The sequence below is a fragment of the Bos mutus genome, chromosome 6, assembly GCF_027580195.1.
Source record: "Bos mutus isolate GX-2022 chromosome 6, NWIPB_WYAK_1.1, whole genome shotgun sequence".
NCBI classification, from domain to species: Eukaryota; Metazoa; Chordata; class Mammalia; order Artiodactyla; family Bovidae; genus Bos; species Bos mutus.
The window spans coordinates 87,353,231-87,376,904 of record NC_091622.1 but is presented as its reverse complement, the minus strand read 5'-3'; the positions used below and the strand labels follow the sequence as shown (position 1 = coordinate 87,376,904).

The window sequence follows — 23,674 nt, the reverse complement described above, 5'->3', positions numbered from 1 at the left end:
TTTAAGTTAAAATAGTTAAAACTTACAGAATCCTTTGGATTTAAATTTTAATCTCACTTAAACCTCTTCTATGACTTTAGAACTATTACTAACCTCTAGTTAACAACTGTGGAGAGGGCAATGGCACCCCACTCCAGTACTCTTGCCTGGAAAATCCCATGGACGGAGGAGCCTGGTAGGCTGCAGTCCACAGGGTCGCTAGGAGTCAGACAGGACCCAGCGACTTCACTTTCACTTTCACTTTCATGCATGGGAGAAGGAAATGGCAACCCACTCCAGTTCTTGCCTGGAGAATCCCAGGGATGGGAGAGCCGGGTGGGCTGCCGTCTGTGGGGTCGCACAGAGTCGGACACGACTGAAGCGATGCTGCAGCTGCCGCCGCTGCCGCAGCAGCCTCAGTTAACAATTGAGGAAGCTGAGCCTTTAGGAAAAAGAACTTGCTCAAGTTCACGTGTCGACTTGCTGCTTTTTGACACTATAATCTGTTCCTTGACCATACTCTGTATTGCTTTGTGGAAGTATTTGGTGCTGTGAAATGTATCATTTCTGAATGCAGTAAATTAACATTGGTTTGCATATGTGATTGTAGCATGAGATTACCGTTGATAACTTTGAGTTTTACCCACCCATCCCTTTATTTTTCTCCCCAAGACCTAGAATTTAAGAGCCTTTTACAAAGTTTTTGAAGCTGCAGTAGAGGAAAAATTGGTTGGTTGGCTGCAGATAGGCCATCATCATTCTTGTTTTCCTTTATAACTCAGGTGTTCAATTAGAAATTGCCAGCAAGATGTTCCCTCTATTCTGAATGAGTGTGATCTTCAGTGTCAAGGTGATCAGAATTGAAAATTTTCTTTGGCTCCTTGTTTGCTATGTGTCAGGCTTTCTAGGTCTGCTTTCTCATTTATAAACTAAGGGTAATAATACTTACCAACTGTGATTGTTGTAAGAATTAGAGAAGGTGTATTCCCCAGGACAAAGCACAGTGCCTGATATTTATTCTGTAATACATGGCAGGTGACTGGGTAGCTCCGTTGTCCGTTCCATTAACTACTGTCCTACGGGGTGGTAGCTTGAGGGAATATTAAATGCATCTTTTTCTTTAATTCCCACCTGGAAAATGACTCATTCAGAGTTTAATTTCAAAATTGTTTCTTGTGTGTACATTTTAGGAATGGTTTATTATTTAAAGTTGGAGAAGACAAAGCTCTATACAAACATATCATCTTTATTTTGAATAAAAGTTCAGAACATATTGTCTCACAGTGGAAAAATGGATTCACCCCAGAAAATTTAGGATGTATGGCTTACTGTCAGCATGAAACTCTGGGTATCCTCTTGGGTGTGGAGGAGACGCCCTGCATTTTTCCTAAATTTTCTAGTTGTTCAGTTGCTTAATCCAGGCATCAGTATATTGTCTAGATTTTGGATGTGTGAATTCCCTTCAATGGAGATGAGAAATCCATGCATTAAAATGAAATGTTGTTCTTTCTTTCCCCGAAACAGTAAACTGATGGTTAAAGAAAGAGTTACAGCTGGAATCATTGGTGCGGCGAGATGCTCCTGGGCTGTGGATAGTTAAGTCAGAGTTGTGGATCAGCAGAGACAAAGCAAATGTTCTCCAGTTACCCGCGTTACTAACTCATACATAGTAAACACATCCTACTGATAAGAGTCCCTGGCGAGGACAAAGTCTTGTATGAGATGATACTGGGAATACTGAGATAAATGGGGAATTACTTATCCTCCAGGAATTAGTTTGGGGTTGGCTGTGTCAGTCCATTTCCAAGAGCCCAGTTCATCCCTTCCTGTGGAAACCTCCCCCTCCATCACCCTGTTTCTGTGACACTTGAGTTCATTCTCTCAAATTTCAAGTTCTTTCTCTCAGCCAGATTTTATGAAATCATCTGTGCATACACCAACACCTATGCAGGTCTTCATGATGTAGAGAGACTGTAGAGAGGCAGGAATTGGGTTGCTTCTGCTCCCTGGAAGCAGGCTTCACTTTACTCTGTGATATGACCCTCCTCACTCCTTCTCTGCCTAGTGAATATGTACAGCTGTGTCACTGGCTGTATACACTTGATAAAAACAGGTATTATGTTTAAATGCACTGGTCATTATAAGTGGTGTAATGGTAACAAACATGCAGTCAAGGAATTTCCAGGTTGCAAAATACCTTCATTTGTCTTCTGGTACTTTACACGTTGTTTGAGTTATTTAAAAAGTAGGAAAATAATGAAAACTTACTGATTGTTGGGGCTTCTCTGGTAGTTCAGCTGGTAAAGAATCCAATGTGGATTCTGTGGAATCCAACCCAGATTCTGCAATGTGGGAGATCTGGGTTTGATCCCTGGGTTGGGAAGATCCCCTGGAGAAGGGAAGAGCTGCCCACTCCAGTATTCTGGCCTGGAGAATTCCAAGGACTGTATAGTTTGTGGGATCACAAAGAGTTGGACATGACTGAGTGACTTTCACTTCATGGGATTCCCTGGTGGCTCAGATGGTAGAGTCTGCCTGCAATGTGGAAGACCCTAGTTTGATCCCTGGGTCAGGAAGATACCCTGGAGAAGGAAATGGCAACCCACTCCAGTGTGGAAAATCACGTGGATGGAGGAGCTTGGTGGGCTACAGTCCATAGGGTCTCAAAGAGTTGGACATGACTGAGTGACTTCACCTTTCACAGTGATTTTATAAAACACTTTAAGAACATAGGTTGTAGATTCATTTATGGGTCCAATATGCTAATGTATTACATAAAATCATGAAGCTTCCATAGGTGAGGAATCTTTGTGAATCATATAATTTTTTTCATACCTACTTTGTCATACCTATAGGGCTAGTCTGAGGCTAGAATTATGAAGGTGGAGAACTTTTAAATTCATGCTCTTAGAGTTTCTTTTCCATGTGTTCTTTCTTCATTCTTATTGCCCTGCTTGTTTCCTTTTGCCTTCAAAATTGTTTCTGTTAAGGAAGAAATGGTTCATTTAATGTGTTGTCTTTCCCAAGGATGTTTGCATTTCAGCTGACACAATACTCAAATCTGGCGAAACTTGGCTAAACAGTTAAGTTCTAACTGTGCAATTCAATTAAACATGTGAGTGGCCACCCATGTTATAAAGTGGACCCTTAATATTGAATTTGTATTCCAATGAGGGTCTTCCTGTGTAAGGAGTATGGTGCAAAATAACAATGCTGTCTGCTCTTGACTAACCAGTACTTGTGTATTCAACTTATAGATCCTTTTTACTCCATTCTCCTCATTTGCTGAAAATGTTTTGTGATTTATGGGACACAAACATGATAAAGCAAAGGAAGTGTATGGGCTTTGGAGTGTGATGTGAAGATACAGCTGAGCTTCACAGTTATGTGACCTTGGACACACACCTCCTGAATCTCAGTTTCCTCACCTGTGAAGTATGCTTATTAGGGTTGGTATGGTGGAAAAATATGTATCAACTGCAGCACCATAAACTACAGTGTATAAATTACAGGCCAGTGGTAGATATAGTACAAAGTACATTGTATTTAATACACAAAACTATTGTGATAAGTATAAATTCTAGGATTCTTATAAGGAAAAAAATTAAAGCAATTAGGAAAACTATCTTCTACATAGTAGCAACTTTGTTAAAAGTCTGTAGCAATTATTAATTATATCAATGATACATTAATTGAGTGTATGTCTTGGTTATAAGCAAGCTTGATAAATTTATGGAAAGTTATTTTATTCATATTCTCAAACACATAAATGAGATGAGTATTCACATGTAGTGAAATTTTTTAAAAATTAAAAAAAAATGATTAATTTAACACAGAGTTACCTAAATGTGTTTGAGAAATGATTTGAGTTCTCAAAACTTACTGCTTATGAGACAATTCAAGAATATATTTATTATGCAAGTTGAGGTGCAGTCTTGTGAGGTGGACCCTTGATGCCTGTGTTACATCTTCCTGTGTTCTCTTGTTACACAGGATTCTACAGTTCTGTTTTTTCACCCCACAGATTTACCAATAAAGAGACAGAGAGAGTATGAGCTGGTGACTCCTGTCAGCACGAATTTTGAAGGACACTATCTTTCCCATATTCTTTCTGCAAATCACAAAAAGAGGTCAACGAGGGACGTGTCTTCCAACTCTGAGCAATTGTTCTTTAACATCACGGCATTTGGAAGAGATTTTCATCTGCGACTAAAGCCCAACACTCAGCTGGTAGCTCCTGGTGCTGTTGTGGAATGGCATGAGGCATCTCCGGTGCCTGGGAATATAACCGACCCCATTAATGATCATCAGCCAGGAAGTACTTCGGAGAGAATCTGGAAAACCGAGCCTTTGCAGCCCAACTGTGCTTATGTTGGTGACATCATGGACATTCCAGGAACTTCTGTTGCCATTAGCAACTGTGATGGTCTGGTAAGACTCCTTGCCTTTTGTGTCTGTGTGTTTGCAGGTGTTTGGGAGTGCAGCATGGCTTCAGCATGGTTTGGAAGGTAGAGGTGGAAAGAAAGCCTCATTATTATATTTCAAGTTCAGGAACAAGCATTAGAAAGCATTTCACTGTCAAAGATGTGTGCTTTGGCTTCATTTTGACATGAAGACATTAGTCTAAGAAACCAAAGACAACTACTTTAGCGCTGTTTGCTTATATGTCCACTTGCGTCACATTGGGAATTTTATTTCCTTACTTCTTTAAAATCATCCTGACAACTTTTTAAAGAAGCATAGATTCCTTCAAAATGATAGTATTTCCGTTCTTATGAGGAAACATTAGGTATTTTATTAAAGAAAATATTTAGAAAGCATTCTTTTGCACACCCCTCAGAATGCTGAAATGGGAAACAAGGTGCTTCTCTGTCAGAATTTGTTCAAATTGCATTAGTGTATGAACCTGAGGTGTAGTTCTCTCGCTATGGTGGCTTTACTTTATTTTCTCTTGCTTTTGAATGAAATACCTATATATTGTTATTCACTTTTGTGGTTGAGGCTAATAGTAACTGACCCTTCTTCACACACTCTGAGGATGTGAAATATTTTTGTCTTGCATCTCCAGATGTTATTTGAGAAGTGTGTCAATGTTTATGCCTCTTCCATTCATAATTGACTCCAAGCCTTTGTTCAAAAAGAGCAACCATTTTTCTTTCTGTGGTTGCCAGGCTGCTGTTTCTTGGGAGTTCACAGCTATTCTTTTTGTTTTGTCTCTCTTCTGGGAGTTCTCAAAACAATCCTTGCATTCCTTCTACCTTGGCTCGTCCCAAACAGTACCTTGAATCTTCTGCTGCTGCTGCTGTTAAGTCACGTTAGTCGTGTCCGACTCTGTGCGACCCTATAGATGGCAGCCCACCAGGCTCCCCTGTCCCTAGGATTCTCCAGGCAAGAACACTGGAGTGGGTTGCCATTTCCTTCTCCAATGCATGAGTGAAAAGTGAAAGTGAAGTTGTTCAGTCGTGTCTGACTCTTAGCGACCCCATGGACTGCAGCCTACCAGGCTCCTCCGCCCATGGGATTTTCCAGGCAAGAGTACTGGAGTGGGTCGCCAGTGCCTTCTCTGGAATCTTCTGCTACTGTCCTCTTAATGCATAAGCACAACCCAAAAGAGTTATGATGCCGTATTTTTTACTCAAGGCCTGTTGAGTTCATGGTTGCAGGCTTTATCTGGAGGTCTTGTACTGCCTCTAGATATTCTATAGGGCTTTAGAAGCCTGAACAGAAAACTGAAGAGAGCGTGTGTGGCAGGTCTCCTAGTTGGACCCTTTCAGTTTAAGATTCACAGCATCTCATTGGTGCTAGACCATGCTATGGGGCTTGAAGACACAAGGAATCTCTAAGATTCTTCTCATTCCACACAAATGTTTAATAGATCTGACTTAACTAAATTACTGACTAAAACAATAGAAAGAAAACATCTTCTAGAAGACAAAGTTTAAAATATTCACCAAGAGCTTGATTCAACAGTACTAGAGTATAAAAGGAAATAAATTCCATAAAAGGTACTATTTTATAATACTTCTAAGTATATTGAGTATAAAACTTAATTCAATGTTATTTTTAAGTTTTATTGCATAAGAAGATTACGTACTTTTTGTCTCCCTGGTTAAGACTGAAGCTTGGGCTAGGAGATTTGAAACTTGAAAATCAGTTTAAAGAAGGCAAAAGGCAAGAAAATTATTTTAATAGTGAGTTTTTAAACCTGACTTAGCAATCAGTGTTTTTCTTACTGTACATGTCAAATGATCTAATCATAGATACAGAAATATAGGGCAATAGTTGTAAGGAAGAGGAAAATAGGTATACAGTATGAATATACATTAATTATTAGGATTGATTTCTCATTTTTAAGGTATGGTGTTAACTGTTGACATAGTGTGTCTATTTGTGTGCATGTGCACAACTCAACCAGTGTATTTATTTGTTCCATTCTTTGATCCTTTAATTAATTAAAACATATTTCTGAGAAGTCAATTCTGGGCAAGCGCTGTTCCAGGCATTGTGAAATGATGAATGGTCATGATTACCATTCTCATGGAGCTCAAAGAGGTTAAATTTGCCATAGATTTTAAGTGTCAAAATATCTGGTATACATGTATGTGTATACACACACACACACACACATGCATACTAAAATTATGTTCAACTTAAAAAAGTTGTGATAAAGGGAAGTATCTTCTGGAGAGATTTTATGAATGGGGACAGAGTTTCTAACCAGGCATACATGGCTCAGGCCTTGAGCTTGATCTTGGAAAAGAGAGGAGTCCAGTCTATAGCAGGCAGTGCTGACTATGTGGGTGTACCTAAACAGAAGGCTTTTTAGAGTTTCCAGCTCATAGCAGCTATGGAGGAAGAATAAAGATGACGGCAGGACTAGAAGCTCAGTAATAGAGAGCAGATCAATAGAGTGATGACTACTGCTTCATTAAGCTGGGGACAAATTCTTAAAATTGCATTGGATAGAATAAGCATCTTAGCTGAAATTAAGTAGGAAGTAAAACTGATGTGAATGTAAATAAACTTGACTAATTAGCAGATTCTTAAACCCTTTTTTGTTCCTTTAACTTGCTGTGTAGGGGATTTAAGTTTGACCTTCTTGACCTTAGGAAGAGAAACAGGGATATTGAGATCACATAGATGCCTGAGGATTAAGCTGATGGGCTAGAAAGCCATTTCCCTGGGAAACTCTGGGATTATAACCAAATCTAAGTTGTCTTAGCAGAAAGCAGAGCCCCTCCTGGCCTAAAAATGCCAATGGGACCATCTCTGCTCAGCAAGATGAAGTGAAGTATCCTGCTATGGAAGAGAAAGCCAGTGAAGCCCTACCTGGATGGGTCTAATGTAGATTATTGTTGATGAGATTCCTGTGATCTGATTATCTACGTGGGTCTTTTGAAACTCTTAGTCATAGGGAGCAGCCACAGGTATTTATTTTTCACTGAGATTGGGAAGCTCTTACCATGGCCTTTTCCCTGAGTGAAACCCCTTACCTCTTTTTCTCTAATGCTACCTTGCGGCAAACTATGTATATGTGAAATAGATAGTGGTCTGAGACAGAATTAATTTATATTAAACAGAAGGCTGTGATTTGTAAAAAAAAATAAAAACAACAGTACTGCTCAAAGAGTGTCCATACACCCAGGTCAAGATAAATACTGAAGGTGAGACTATATAAAGAAACTTTATGACACTTTGACATAGTTATTATATTTGTGTTGGCTGCTGCTGCTGCTGCTGCTAAGTCACTTCAGTCGTGTCCAACTGTGTGTGACCCCATAGACAGCAGCCCACCAGGCTCCGACCTAACAGTAAAAACAAAAAATAAAAAGCTGAGGCTGCTATTTTGTGTCTTTTTTGTTTTTTTCCTAGTAATTAGTTTTTCTTGTATTTTACAAAATTATCAGCCCAAGAACAATTGGGGAGAAAAGAAACAGTTTATTTACCCCAGGTAGTTTGAAAAGCAAGTAGTAATACTTAGCTATTCCTATTCCTCTGAACATCAGAAACTTGACTGAATACTACTTATTCCAGGTAACTATGAAATGGTCCAGAGAAGGCGTTGGAGAAGGAAATGGCAACCCACTCCAGTGTTTTTGCCTGAAGAATCCGAGGGATGGGGGAGCCTGGTGGGCTGCCATCTATGGGGTCGCACAGAGTCAGACACAACTGAAGCAACTTAGCAGCAGCAGCATGAAGTGATCACAGGAAAGTTCCCTTAACTTGGACATTATGGAGGAAGACAGTAAATTGCCTTAAGTGACATATGCAGAGCCAAGGTCTAGAATGTGATATGAAAAAGATGTCTGACTCGTGTCTGACTCTACAACCCCATGGACTGTAGCCTACCAGGCTTTTCTGTCCATGTGGTTCTCCAGGAAAGAATGCTGGAGTGAGTAGCCATTCCTTTCTCCAGGGGATCTTCCCAACCCAGGGATCAAATCTATGTCTCCTGCATTGCAGGCAGATTCTTTACTGCCTGAACCACCAGGGAAGCCCGGACATAGATGTACATGATATCTAAAATATTATTCTGTGCATTTCTGAAATCAACATCAAAGTGTTCTGCATGAAGGAATTGACAGTGATTTTCACCCACTGTGGCCAAGAACCATATCTGTTCTGCCTAGGATGACCTTTTTTGAATCTTTGTCAAGATTATCTTTTATGAATGATAGCTAATTCTTTACCGATTACAGCTTTATGTCTTCTCTTACTGTAAGTGAGAATTGTTACGATATTCAGTCATGGAGTTGTCCTTGTTTTCTGACAGCATCCAATTTTTAAAAAGCCCAATTCTCTAGATCCTCCTCCAAATTATCCTGCCAAAGCCTAAATCCTGTTAATAGGTTCTTTCTAAAGCTCTCTTACTGAGATGCTTATGCTTCCCTCTGGTGTGTGTTCTGGCTCCCGGCAACCTAATAAACCCAGCTTGTCAACTGCAGATGAGTTCCTAGTGGTCTTTGGCTGGAGGCCATTGACGTGTGTTACCCTTCTGCTTCTGCGTCTCTACAGTGAGAGTCCAGTGGTCAGGAGTCATGGTGATGGCAGGCATTTCACACACTTCTAAGTGGGAAGATGCTTCTGGCTGAGAATTCCAGCTGAAAGTAGATTTCTTTATTCCACAGAGCCCTGGCATTTGCCCTATAACACTATTAAATCTCCCCTGTGAGTAGTGGCAACTCACAGTCATATTTTGTGGTCTTCAAATTTGCCAAAATAAAGGGTTATTTGGTTAGTAGTCTTTATGTCATGTGTTCATAACATAAGGGAACTGGATTTTTCTAGACTTATGAGAACGATATCCCTTTGTTAATTGCTCTGGATTGTCATCAGAGGAAACTGGTTGAGACTGGAAGAACTGACTGATGATGGCTATTTTGGATTATCCAACTCAATGATTTCCTTGTGGGCTGACTTTATGATCAAGGCAGCTTATCGAGGACAGAAATTTTCAATATTTTGCAACATTTGAAATCCTTCTTCCAGATGAAATCACTGTGCGTGCATGCATGCTAAATTGTTTCAGTTGTGTCTGACTCTTCACGATGCTGCAGACTATATCCTGCCAGGCTCCTCTGTCCACGGGATTCTCCAGGCAAGAATACTGGAGCGGATTGCCAGGCCCTTCTCAAATGAAGTCACTAGGGGTTATCTAATAAAATAACATGTAAAATGGATAAACTCAGGAAAGGCCAGTAAAAACATAGGTGTTTTTTTTCCCTCCTAACTCCTGTTTATCCTGCCTTGTTCTTGAGACCACTCTTAGCCATCCTGAGGCTTCTAATAGGACATCTCCACTATTAGGTTAGGGAGTCTTGGAAGCTTAAAACTTGGGAGCCATAGGCAAAACCTCTTTTCTAAAATGTGTGATAGTCACATCTGATTAGTATTGGAGGTAATTTACCCTTTTTAGATTTGGGGCATGGCCAAATGAAGTCTTTGTGGACAACCACAAACTTATAAAGCAAACAGCCTTCAGACGTCCCTGCCTTAAGACTTCTGCTTTGGGATTTGGTCCCTTCAGAAACATGTCCTCTGTATGCCTATTTCACTAAGTCCAACTGCAGAGGCACTTTTTAAAAAGTCTATTTTAAAAAGTATTATGAGCCAGTGTGCCTGGGATTAAGAATATTTGACTAGTGATTATAAATACAGCTCAATCTGGTAAATGAAATGTTTGATACTAAAAATAGATACAAATCCATAGCTATTTATAGTGGGTTTAGAGTTTTCAAGGACTGATCTTTAGATGTTGACATTTGAACGTCTGCTTTTATGAGGAGAACCTAATCTCTAAAAGCTAGTTGCCTCCCACCTTTTTTCCCCCAAGGAACTTGTCTATGGAAGATGTGTATTTTCCTGATGGGACAGAGGGAGTTTTTGTGTCTTAACCGTGTACATGTTGATTTAAGACACTTCAGTAGGTCTGGGGAACAAAGGACTGAAACCTCGTTTCACTTCCAGCCACCTACACCAGGCTGCTTTTAGCAATGCAGGGTTAGAAGATGCTCAAAGCACCTATACCCTTTTATTTCCATAAGTAGAAAGGAAAAACTAGTTATAAGTCCTCTAGTTTAACTAGTTTGGGAGAACCAGTACTGTGATAAGCCTCGTTGCTTCTTACCTGAGATTTGGCCCCATAGGAGCTGACAGTATTAATCCTGCCTGTGCTGGATCTGGGCTGTTGGTTACATTTCCTACCCTGCCTTCCTCTCAGATAGGCAGCCTGGTTATGCTTATCTGTGGTGAAGCGGAAAAATTTAGCAAGTCTTTGATCATTTTCACATTTTGCACTTAATTTGTATAAATCCAGAATTATACATATGTCAAGCCTTTTGCAAAATTTTTGGCTATATTTCTCTTGTGTGATTTTGAAAATACTTCTTTTTAATAGTTATTTTGTAGCTGATATAAACTATTCATGTTTGTGGGTACCACTTGTTCAACTTATGTTTATTTTATTTATTTATATTTTCGGCCACACTGGGTCTTCCTTCACACAAGCGCGGGCTACTTTCTAGTTGATATGCTCAGGCTTCCCATGGCAATGGCCTCTCTTGTTGAAGCTCACAGGTTACAGAGTGCTCGGGCTTCAGTAGCTGTGGTGCATGGCTTTAGTTGCCTCGTGACATGTGGGATCTTCTCAGACCAGGGATCGAACCCATGTCCCCTGCATTGGCAGGCAGATTCTTAACCACGGAACCACCAGGGAAGCCCCTTCAGCTTATGATTTTATTTACATCAATTTGATTATGGTTTATTTCCCATTACTGTCTCTAACTTTGATATAGTACATTTTTAAATTAAGTTTAAGGGTGAGCTAAAAATTGGGGAAAAAATAAATGTGGTGTTTCACATCTTTCTTTGTATAGGAATGGAAAACAGAAAATAAATAAAAAGGGAGGGAAAGTTGACCTGAGAAGTAATGCTTCCTATTCTTCTCAGTGCCATGGCAACTAGGACTTCATTATAACTTTAATACAGATTTTTAAAGATACTCAAGACACTTTAGGAACTGTGAAAATAGTGCTGACCACATCTTTAGTTTCTTCTTCTTCTCGGTAAATTATCACTAAAACAAGAACAAAAGTACAGCAAGATATTGATATGACACCTTTGTGCATAATCAGGCTTTGAAGTCACAGAGTTCTTGCAAACTAAACCCAGCCTCAAGGTCCTCGACTGCAAAAACTGTTAATCGTGTGGCTGCATCTTTGCTTCTAGGAATACTGATCAAGTTAATAAAGCTTTTGGAAGAGCTAGGATATGTAAAGGGCTAGACTGATTGCTGTGAGCAATATTGAGGTAAGCTGGGCATAACCTTTGTCTTCCTCCAGGAATGCTAGATATAAGATATGCAAAAATAGAACTAAAGTACAAGGCAGGAATGTTTTATATGCTCTAAGACTAGAGTAGATGAAATGTGAGAATCCAGGTGATGGAAAGATTATTTATACCTGGAAGGATGATAGAAGGCTTCCTGGAGAAAGCAGTATTTGTGATCCCAGACAATTGGAAAGATAACCATGTATGTTAAAGTGACCACTGATGATGGCAGAGGTTGGGATGGGTAAGAGGAAGAGCCTCTGAGGAAAGTAGGAGATATTTGTGATGGCCATAAACATGAAGAGAGGATGGGGTAAGAAGATTTCATGAACTTTGTAATATATGTAATGAATACATGGGCGAGCCAAAGTAGTCTTGGTCAGTATTTAGCTGAATGAAGGAGCAAGTGCAGCTTCTCCTGTGGCTCAGTGGTAAAGAATCCACCTGCAGTGCAGGAGACACAGAGGATGTGGGTTCAATCCCTGGGTCAGGAAAAACCCCTGAAGGAGAGCATGGCAACCCACTCCAGTATTCTTGCCTGGAGAATCCCACGGACATAGGAGCTTGGAAGCCTACACTCCTTGGGGCTGCAAAGAGTCAGACACGACCAAAGAGACTGAGTGTGCATGCACGCACAGGAGCAAGTTTAATGCAAGAGGGAGAGAGAGACAAAAGAGGGTAGATCCTAGAGGTGTATGTATTAAGACCAAATTCAGTAACTGTACTTGATAATGACATGCTTGCATGGATATTCAGGATGAAAGGAGGGCAAGATTCGTATTCCTTAATTATGTTGCTTTTCTTTGTAGAAAGTCTTTGCTAAAGTTATGGAGCTTTTTCTCTGGAGTTTAGAGAGATTTTTCTCAGTAGCTTTTTTTGTTGTTTTTTTTTCTAGAATTTATTCCCCAAATTTTTTCTAAGAGGGTTAAGAAAGTTGATTTTTAAAAATCTGACTTCTCCCATCATCTGGGTCCTTCAGTCTTTCAAGTTTGGTGAATGAAGTGCCTCATTTAACCTCTTTGTATTGGAGAAGGAAATGGAAAGCCACTCCAGTATTCCTGCCTAGAGAATCCTGTGGACAGAGGAGCCTCCATAGAGTTGCACAGAGTTGGACACAATTATAGCAGCAGCTTGGCTATAATTTCTTCCATCTGAAGTGTTCTTCTCACTTTCTTACTGTGTTGACTGTTTGTTCCTATCCCTTACTTCTTTTTTATTCTCAAAGGAGTATTTCTAATGTTGTTTTAGTGATTTTTGCTTCCAGCCTAAAGAGTAATTTGATCAAGTTTACCGAACTTTCAAAAAACAAGACACACCAAGATAACCCTGTCAATGAATGAATTGATTTCAGTGTTAAATCTCATTTTATTTTATGTCATTTATCATATCTACCAAATGTATATATGTGTGTAGAAACATATATATGCATGCATATATGTTTATATACATACAAACATACTTATATGCACCCATATATATGAAAAACCATAGAAAAAGTCGAGAAAAATCAATGTTTAATTAAATATTTTGATTCAAAGACCAGTGGCAAAATTTGTTGTTAGGTGTTTAGAGTTGGTGCAGAGCTGGAATGGCACTCAGGTCTGTTGACAACAAAACATAACAGTTTTATCACCCCAAGTTACTTAAATATGCTCCTCACAGTGTGGGTGGTTAACAGAGATCATGACATGAACTAGCTTGTAGATTTTTAATACTGTTAGAAACATAGAGAGATTAATCAGAAATACAATTTAAAAGGGCAATTTTATTATTGTCAGTCTACAACAGTGAACTTGAAAAAACTGTTTAGAATAAAAAGCTCAACTATGCTTTTTGTATTATGATTAAGTTTGCAAAGTTAAAAAAAGTGCTGCAGTTACTCAACTCAGCCTGTGACCTAACATATGGAAAATAGTCTTCTATGAAGTGAATAGTAAAAATCCTGTAACTTTTATATGACCTTCTCCAACTGATGCAGGGCTCCTTTTGTATCATCTTCTCTGAGGGGTACTCTAATCTGTGCTTTCTTGAAGACTTCTAATGATGAGAAGCTCTCTACTTTCCATCTTATTAATATGTAGCTCTGCCATATAGAAAAATCCGATTGACGGAGGAGCCTGGTAGGCTGCAGTCCATGGGGTCGCTAAGAGTCGGACATGACTGAGCGACTTCACTTTCACTTTTCACTTTCATGCATTGGAGAAGGAAATGGCAACCCACTCCAGTGTTCTTGCCTGGAGAATCCCAGGGACGGGGGAGCCTGGTGGGCTGCCGTCTGTGGGGTCGCACAGAGTCGGACACGACTAAAGCGACTTAGCAGCAGCAGCAGCAGCCATACAGAAAGTTCTTCCTTAGATTCTACTTAGAAATATAAAGTGAAAATATCTTATTCCATGTATTAGATTCTTTGCAGTTGACACAGGCATACTAAGTGTGATGGACTTCTTGTTGGTATTATTATAAAACTTCAGTTTCTTGCACTTGAACACTCAGTCATTCAGTGCATCACACAGTATACTCCTTCTGCTTTAGGAATAGTTCCCTTTAGTGGTCTGATAGAACCCATACCCTGGCTGGAATGGAGTTAATGAGGCATAGGTCATAATTTTAACATACCTCTCAGGCTTTTCATTTTGGTCAGTATTTTAAACTATGAATCTCAGAGTGAGACATTATGGAAATAGCAATAAAGAGTCCACGGCATTAGATGGTATATACTGCTGTTGTTCAGAGTCTAGTTTTCATATCTTATCTCATATCTCTTTTATTTGTTGATGGTAGTTAATATGCTATCTTATATCTATTTTTGTTTCCAGTCTAAAGTTCTACTTAAAAAAAAAAAAAAAAGCATACAGCATTTTCTGCAAGTCTGTGGAGGCAGTTGTGAGGGGTAGAGGTGGAGATAAAGGTGGCATGGTGGGTCCCTAGCTCCAATTGCTAGAAAATGCATTTTTAAACTTAAATGGCATTATCAGAGTAGACTTTTGGGGTCTTCACTGAGTTTTTTGATTAGCTGATAGGACTTTCCAATTCCAATATAAAACAATTCTGGAAGGCTTACTTCTGTCTGGTGATGTCTCTAAAAGTTGATGCTTGGGTGTCGTAAGAATATAGCAGGACCCAGTCTGAGCATGTAAGCCTAAGAAAAAATGCAGAACAGCACTTAGCAAGAGATTCTGTAAATGTTAGCAACCCAAACACAGTGGGAAATGTTTTATTTAGCACTATGTGTAAAACAATATGCATTTAACATAGTGATTAAAATCTTGGAGTAATACTTCCTTTGGGCTTGCAGGATATTTGATCTCGCTTATAGGGTGCCACTATATCATGCTTTCCTGCTTGGCTTCATATAGTCCTTTATTTTTCATTCCTAGCTTTGAGGATAATATTAACTGGCTGCCCAGACAAAAAAGCAGACCAATCATAGTGATGTGTATCCAGATAAAGTTAAATCACTGTAAGATCTCTGTTTCTGTTTGGTCAGCTGCATGTCATGGTCACCTTTGGCTTAATATGGTACCACACCCAGACTTAGCATAATGCTGTAGGAAGTCCCTGAACCTTTTATATTGGTCCTAGATCCTAACCATTAATCTAAAAATTTCAAGGATAGGCCCATTTTTATATGCTATGCTTGGAAAAGTTTTAGAAACATGTTAACCTATGAGGATGTTTTGAAATTTGAACTTTACCCATGAAACTACCTTCTTAATCTTCCCCATACTTAAAACTTAGGGGTTTGAATGACATCAGTGATTGTTTTTGTTCTGCCTGTTCCATCTAATGTTTTGAAATACTTTGTAAACCAGATAAACGATTAAGTAATTAACAATTTTACACATTAACTATCAAAAATATACAAAATTGCTGGTCAAAGTTTCCAATAAGTATGAATTATAGTCTCTTTATACTGACTGATGATCTTTTCCAGTAAAAAGGTTTGGTTATTCATAAACCTGTACTGTTTTGTTCAACCTTATGACACAGTAACAGTCATTGCCAGATCTGAATTGTTGCCTCCACTGGTTCCTAGAAGCCCAGAGATCTAAAATTAGGAAACTGTTGACTCTAAGTTTCCAGAGATTCCTTCTAGAACTAATGTTCTGTAACTCTGTAACTAAGTTTGTGGTCTCTTTATCCTTGTGGAGAGTGCATTCCTGGCCAAGGAAGAAATCATTGCTTCCTACTCATCATTTTTCATTTATCATGGTTGGGAGTGGAAATTGCATGTATGAGTGCCACTTTTGAGAAATGGTTACTCTCTAATATGCTCTTTCTGTTTTTTAAAATTTATTTTAAATCCACGAACTATGAACAAATCCTGTATTCTAGAAGGCTCCAAAGGACCCAGCTTCTATTACCATTTTGGGAGATTAATAGCTTAACTCCTAATGAAATGTGGAAATAATCAGTGTAGAGAGAAATCTATCTACCTACCTACCTATCTCTCGACCTACATATGTATGTGTATGTGTATGTATATGTAGAGAGAGAAACATTTATATTTTTATAAAATATTAAAAGCAGAAGAGACTACCCTTGGCTGTGTTGTAGGAGGAGTACCGAATTACCCCAGGATAGGAATGTGTGACGGCTCTGTTGATGCAGTCATTTCCCTGGAACAGTTCCTCATAGGTTACATATGACGTATATGAAATCAAAGTTGAGAGTCATTGTTTTCCCCAAGGGGCCTCTAATCTTAGTGTGTATCAGGATCTCCTGAGGGTCTGTTAAAACACAGCTTGCTTATAGCCACCTCCGAGTTTTTGATTTAGTGGGTCTGTAGATGGACCTGACAGTTTACATTTCTAATACGTTCCCAGTTAGTGCCAGACACCATAACTCAACTGTCTGTTTCTTGTTTGTGTGCAATGACTCTGGATACTGGCTTTTCCCAGCTGACTTGCTTTCTCAAGTAAGGAATTGGAACTTTTTTTTTTTTGGTCTGTAATACTGTCTTGGCCCTTGCCCACTGCCCAGTTATCATCCCAGCCAGTTTAACTCAGCACCCATCAGTCCCAGATTGAATTAACTATGCACAACTGCAACTTCGTCTCTTGGTCTCCTTGCCCAGAGGCAACATATACATTGGAAACCTCAGAATGCCATCTTCCCAGGCCAAGTTCTGGCAGAATACAGAAACTTAAAGAAACTGTGAACTTGGACACATACCTTAATGTGTCTGATCCTTATATTCCTTTTTGATTCATGCAAAGATTTCCTGATGGTAGGGGGAGCTTTGAAGTGTATCCTCGTTTTAATTTCTTCAGTAACCAATATTCACTACCAAGTGCTTGCAGTTTTCTAACATCACTTTGCTTTGGAGAACTGGTTGGGCTTCCCTGATAGCCCAGTTGGTAGAGAATCCGCTTGCAGTGCGGGAGACCCTGTTTGGTTCCTGGGTTGGAAAGATCCACTGGAGAAGGGATAGGCTTCCCACTCCAGTATTCTTTGGCTTTCCTGTGGCTCAGCTAGTAAAGAATCCACCTGCAACGTGGGAGACCTGGGTTCGATCCCTAGGTTGGGAAGATCCCCTGGAGAAGGGAAAGGCTACCCACTCTAGTACTCTGGCCTAGAGAATTCCATGGACTATATAGTCCATGAAGTCACAAAGAGTTGTACACAACTGAGTGACTTTCACTTTTCCCTTTGGTGGTGGGATTGTGCTGCGGGGCAACATGGAGACCTTGAGTTCTCCAGCTGTCCTGAGCTTTAGCAGTCTGGGGCCATCACAGTTTTTGAGCTCTTATGAGTCAGTCCCATACTCTGTCCATCCATACACCATCTCAATACTACACTGAGCTGTATCTACGCTCTCAGCCTAGATGATCTCTTGTGATTTCATGGCTTCAAATACCATAAAGCAGTAACGACCCTCTGTGTCTGGCCCGGACCTCTGCTCTGACCTCTGGACTTGGATATGTGTCCTGCTGTCCATTCAGCTTCTCCACACGGATGTCAGATAACCATCTCAAATTTAACACTACTGAAAATGGTCCCTTAACAGCTACCCCTGTGTGATTTGTCCACAAAGGAAAGTTTGGACCCTAATTCTCTAGCCAGAAACCTAGGCTTATGCCAGATTCCTCTTTTTCCTCATTTCTTTACAAAATCCATAATGTAAGTCTTGAAGTTGTTTTATAAAACATGATCTGAAAGTTGTTTTATAAAACATGTTCCAAATCTACTTATGAAATCTCCAGTGCTACAACTTTGATATAAACCCCTGTCATCTCTTTCCTGGATACTACAGTGACCTCCTATTTTTTATTTTTGGTCTATTTTTGCCCCTCTTCACCCTTCACATAGAAATTGAGGTGACCTTTCTAAATTTGATGAATTTTTCTCTATTTAAAACCCTTTAGTCACTTCTCATTAAAATTCAGAATTATTACTATGACTTTTAAGACCCTATGTCAGTTGTTCTAATAATCATTATGTCTCATAATCACCTAAAGAGCTATTTTAAAGATAAAGAGGCCTAAATAGCAACTCCAAAATACAAATTCATTTGTCTGGGGTGGTATTGGTGGAGATTTAGTCACTAAGGCATGTCTGACTCTTTGCAACCCCATGTACTGTAGCCCACCAGGCTCCTCTGTCCATGGGATTTTTCAGACAAGAATACTGGAGTGGGTTGCCATTTCCTTCTCCAGGGAATCTTCCCTACCCAGGGATCAATCTGACATCTCCCAAGCTAGGCAGGTGGATTCTTTACCACTGAGCCACCTGGGCTTCCCAATACGTAACTAGACTTTAGAATCATTGTTCTCTCCAAAAGGCCTCTAACCTTAGTGTGGATGAGAATCCCATGAAGGGATTGTTGCACCATAGATTTCTAGGTGCCACTTTGGGGTTTCTGAAGAGGAGCCTGAAAATCTGCATTCCTAACTAGTTCCAAACACTACCTTTGGAAACCCCTGTATTACAAGATCCAGTCTCGGCACACTTCTCTGATGCCATTCCCTTGTTTATTATATTCAGTCTCTCTGGTCTGCCTTTTGTTTTTCAAATCCAATTATTTTTCTGTCTCTAACCTTTTGTAAATGTCTCTTTAGCTCAGAACATTCTTTTCTAGATCTTCAAATAGAGGTTCCTTCTCATCCTTTGGGTTGAGAAATATTGGGTTGAGAAATAAAATATTTTTTGGTCATTCTAGGCAGAACAGAAACTTCAGTCAGTCTACAGTATAGTAGTGTCTTTAAACTATTTGTAGCCATTATTGGCATCTCAAATTTATCTTGAATTTATTTTTTACGTTTATTGTTGGGGGACTGTCTCTACTGAGGATGAGGACTGTTTTCCCTGGATCTTTAGCAATGTTTGGCACGCTATGTGCTCAACAAACCAATGTTGACAGATTGAACGGTGTGAATATTAGAATAGGAGATTGATTGCTGCTTGCAACGTGAATTAGAGACCTTTCATTGGTGTCTTCAAATTTTCCAGTGTGTAACTTTTGCATGACTAAGTCAGTGAGTTTATTTCTGCTTTGCAAACAAGTTCATTTGTATCTTTTTTTTTTTTAAGATTCTGCATGTAAGAGATATTGTACAATACCTCCCTCTCTATCTGACCCACTTCATTCAGTTCAACAATCTCTAGGTCCATCCATGCTGCTGCAAATGGCACTGTTTCACTCTTTTTAATGGCTAATATTCTATTGCATGTATATGCACCACCCTGCCTGCCAATGCAGGAGACGTGAGAGACATGGGTTCAATCCCTGGGTCGGGAAGATCCCTTGGAGGAGGGCATGGCAACCCACTCCAGTATTCTTGCCTGGGGAATCTAATAGACAGAGGAACCTAGCAGGCTACAGTCCATAGGATCACACAGAGTTGGACACAACTGAAGTGACTCAGCACGCACACATACACCACATCTTCCTTATCCATTCATCTGTGGATGGACATTTAGGTTGCTTCCATGTTTTGACTATCATAAACAGTGCTGAAACAAATATTGGGCTGTAGTTATCCACGCCCACATTTTTGTTCAGTAGCATAGTAGAAGTATCGTATGTCTCTAAAATTGATTTATTCCTGTTAAAAAAAGGAAACAGAAATCAGCATGTCATCATGTTGCCAAAAAAATATAGAATTAAAATAAAAGACATTATATACATGTTATACTTTGGACTAATTTCTTGGAAGAAAATAAGCATATTGACTTTCTTGTCAAGGTTGTTACTTTAGCAACCTATGGTTCTTCTTTCTGAGCACTGATCACACATAAATTATTTAATGCTTTCCCAGCCTGCTAAACTGGAAACTCCATGAGAGTTGGAATTGTGTTTGTAGTGCTTACTCCTATGTCTTCAAAACCAGGCACCATCCCTTACAATAGTAGGTGCAGGTAAACATCTGATGAGACACACAATGAATGAAGACACAGGACATTAACTCTGTGTCACATGCTATAATCTGTTCACTGTCATCTTCTAGGTTTTATGAACTTTAATTTGAATAAATGCTTTTGTACAGAGTCTCCCTCCACCTTCCTCTTTGGTACCCAGAACACTACCTGGTAACCTTTCATTTTTTTCCATGATTTCTCCTTAATGGAAAGTAAAAATTACAGAAAACCATTCCTCTTGTTTGACTTCTTTTAGACAAGAAATGGGTTTTTCCAAGTTTTGTGTCTCTTGGTAACTCTCAGTCTTTATATCCCTGTGAGTGAGTTTTCTCTCTTTCTGCCTCTCGCATGTGTGTGTTCTAAGTTGATTCAGTTGCATCAACTCTTTGTGACACCATGGACTGTATCCTGAAAGGTTCCTCTGTCCTTAGGATTGCCCAGGCAAGAATAATGGAGTGGGTTGCCATGCCCTCCTCCAAGGGAACTTCCGGACCCAGGGGACCTGTGTCTCATGTCTCCTGCATTGGCAGGCAGGTTTTTTTTTTTTTTTTTTTCACCACTAGTACCACCTGGGAAGTCCCTTCTTGCTTCTTGCTGCTGCTATATGTGTTTGGTTGCTCAGTTGTGTTAGACTCTGTGTGACCCCTTGAAATGTAGTCTGCCAGGCTCCTTTGTCCATGGGGATTCTCCAGGCAAGAATACTGGAGTGGATTGCCATGTCCTCCTCCAGGGGATCTTCCAAACCCAGGGATCGGACCCAGGTCTCCCACATTACATGCAGATTCTTTACCATCTGAGCCCCTAAGTTGCTTCAGTCATGTCTCACTCTTTGCAACCCTATGGACTGTAGCCTGCCAGGCTCCTATGTCCATGGTATTTCCCAGGCAAGAATACCAGAGTGGGTTGCCATGTCCTCCTCCAGGGGATCTTCCCAACCCAGGAATCAAACCTGTGTCTCTTATGTCTCCTGCATTGGCAGACAGGTGTTTTTTTTTTTTTTTAACCACTAGTGCCACCCAGGAGGCCCCTTTCTGTTTTTTCAGTTCGGTTCAGTCGCACAGTCATGTCCGACTCTTTGCAACCCCATGAATTGCAGCACACCGGGCCTCCCTGTCCATCACCAACTCCCAGAGTTCACTCAAACTCATGTCCATCAAGTCGGTGATGCCATCCAGCCATCTCATCCTCTGTCGTCCCCTTCTCCTCCTGCCCCCAATCTCTCCCAGCATCAGAGTCTTTTCCAATGAGTCAACTCTTCGCATGAGGTGGCCAAAGTATTGGAGTTTCAGCCTCAGCATCAGTCCTTCCAATAAACACCCAGGACTGATCTCCTTTAGAATGGACTGGTTGGATCTCCTTGCAGTCCAAGGGACTCTCAAGAGTCTTCTCCAACACCACAGTTCAAAAGCATCAATTCTTTGGCGCTCAGCTTTCTTCACAGTTCAACTCTCACATCCATACATGACCTCAGGAAAAACCATAGCCTTGACTAGACGGACCTTTGTTGGCAAAGTAATGTCTCTGCTTTTGAATATGCTATCTAGGTTGGTCATAACTTTTCTTCCAAGGAGTAAGCGTCTTTTAATTTCATGGCTGCAGTCACCATCTGCAGTGATTTTGGAGCCCCCAAAAATAAAGTCTGACACGGTTTCCACTGTTTCCCCATCTATTTCCCATGAAGTGATGGGACCAGATGCCATGATCTTAGTTTTCTGAATGTTGAGCTTTAAGCCAACTTTTTCACTCTCCTTTTTCACTTTCATCAAGAGGCTTTTTAGTTCCTCTTCAACTTTCTGCCATAAGGGTGGTGTCATCTGCATATCTGAGGTTATTGATATTTCTCCCAGCAATCTTGATTCCAGCTTGTGCTTCTTCCAGCCCAGCGTTTCTCATGATGTACTCTGCATATAAGTTAAATGAGCAGGGTAACAGTATACAGCCTTGACGTACTCCTTTTCCTATTTGGAACCAGTCTGTTGTTCCATGTCCAGTTCTAACTGTTGCTTCCTGACCTGCATATAGGTTTCTCAAGAGGCAGGTCAGGTGGTCTGGTATTCCCATCTCTTTCAGAATTTTCCAGTTTATTGTGATCCACACAATCAAAGGATTTGGCATAGTCAATAAAGCCGAAATAGATGTTTTTCTGGAACTCTCTTGCTTTTTCGATGATCCAGGGGATATTGGCAATTTGATCTCTGGTTCCTCTGCCTTTTCTAAAACCAGCTTGAACATCTGGAAGTTCACGGTTCACGTATTGCTGAAACCTGGCTTAGAGAATTTTGAGCATTACTTTACTAGCGTGTGAGATGAGTGCAATTGTGTGGCAGTTTGAGCATTCTTTGGCATTGCCTTTCTTTGGGATTGGAATGCAAACTGACCTTTTCTCAGTCCTGTGGCCACTGCTGAGTTTTCCAAATTTGCTGGCATATTGAGTGCCGCACTTTCACAGCATCATCTTTCAGGATTTGAAATAGCTCACCTGGAATTCCATCACCTTCACTAGCTTTTCCATAGTGATGCTTCCTAAGGCCCACTTGACTTCACATTCCAGGATGTCTGGTTCTAGGTAAGTGATCATACCATCATGATTATCTTGATCATGAAGATCTTTTTTGTACAGTTCTTCTGCTTCTTAGGAGGATATAAATAGATTAATATCTGGCTAGAACTTGGCTGAATCATTCATTCATTCAGTGGGTACTATGTACTTTCAGTGCTAGGAATGCAACAGCAAGCATAGTCATCATATTTACTCCCATGGAGTTTTTGATAAAGTGGAAAACACAGACTTTGCTTTTTGTAAAGTTATCCAACTGAGTGAAGATAAACTGGCATAAGTACTATTGAGAAAAGGGACGTTGTTTCATGAAATAAGTAACCATCATCTGACCTAAACTAGGGAAAGTTTCCCTGAGGAAATGGTATTTAAGCTGAGTTTTTAAGTGAAGTCGCTCAGTCGTGTCCGACTCTTTGTGACCCCATGGACAGAGTAGCCTGCACCAGGCTACTCCATCCATGGGATTTTCTAGGCAAGAGTACTGGAGTGGGTTGCCATTTCCTTCTCCAGTCACTTTAAGGATGAATAGGAGTTCCCTAGATAACATGCTTGTTGAACACATTTTTGGAAGTAGGAGGGCAGAGAGACCACAAGGTCAGAGTAACCAGGTTGACTGAGATAAAATTTGACTTTCAGGAGAAAACTAATCTGTCGTGGTCCTCCTGAGCTACCCTAGGTGTTTTATCTTAATACTCATACTAATGAAAATTTTATGAGTGCCAATTATTATGTGCCAGACAGAGATCTGTCCTTTACAGGAATTATCTTAATCCTGATGACAGTTCCCACTTATGGATTAAGAGCCCAGGGAAGTGACCATCTTGTCCTGTGTCTCATGGAAGACCCAGATACCTGCATTCATATCCTGTACTTTAGTCTGTTACATTATTCTGGTTCTCAAAGGATATTCCTAATATTTCAGAAAACTTGGGCAGCTTGAATTCCAAC

General features: G+C 40.1%; 1 protein-coding gene across 2 annotated transcripts in view; it reads left to right on the top strand.

The window, feature by feature from the left end:
* The window catches only part of ADAMTS3 (ADAM metallopeptidase with thrombospondin type 1 motif 3), a 279,473-nt gene that overhangs the window by 18,102 nt on the left and 237,697 nt on the right, over nucleotides 1–23,674 (top strand). For both annotated transcript variants that reach the window (XM_070372501.1, XM_005897060.2), the window contains exon 3: nucleotides 4,004–4,410. In XM_070372501.1, coding sequence (XP_070228602.1) covers nucleotides 4,004–4,410 — 407 coding nt within the window. The remainder of the gene's footprint in view (nucleotides 1–4,003; nucleotides 4,411–23,674) is intronic.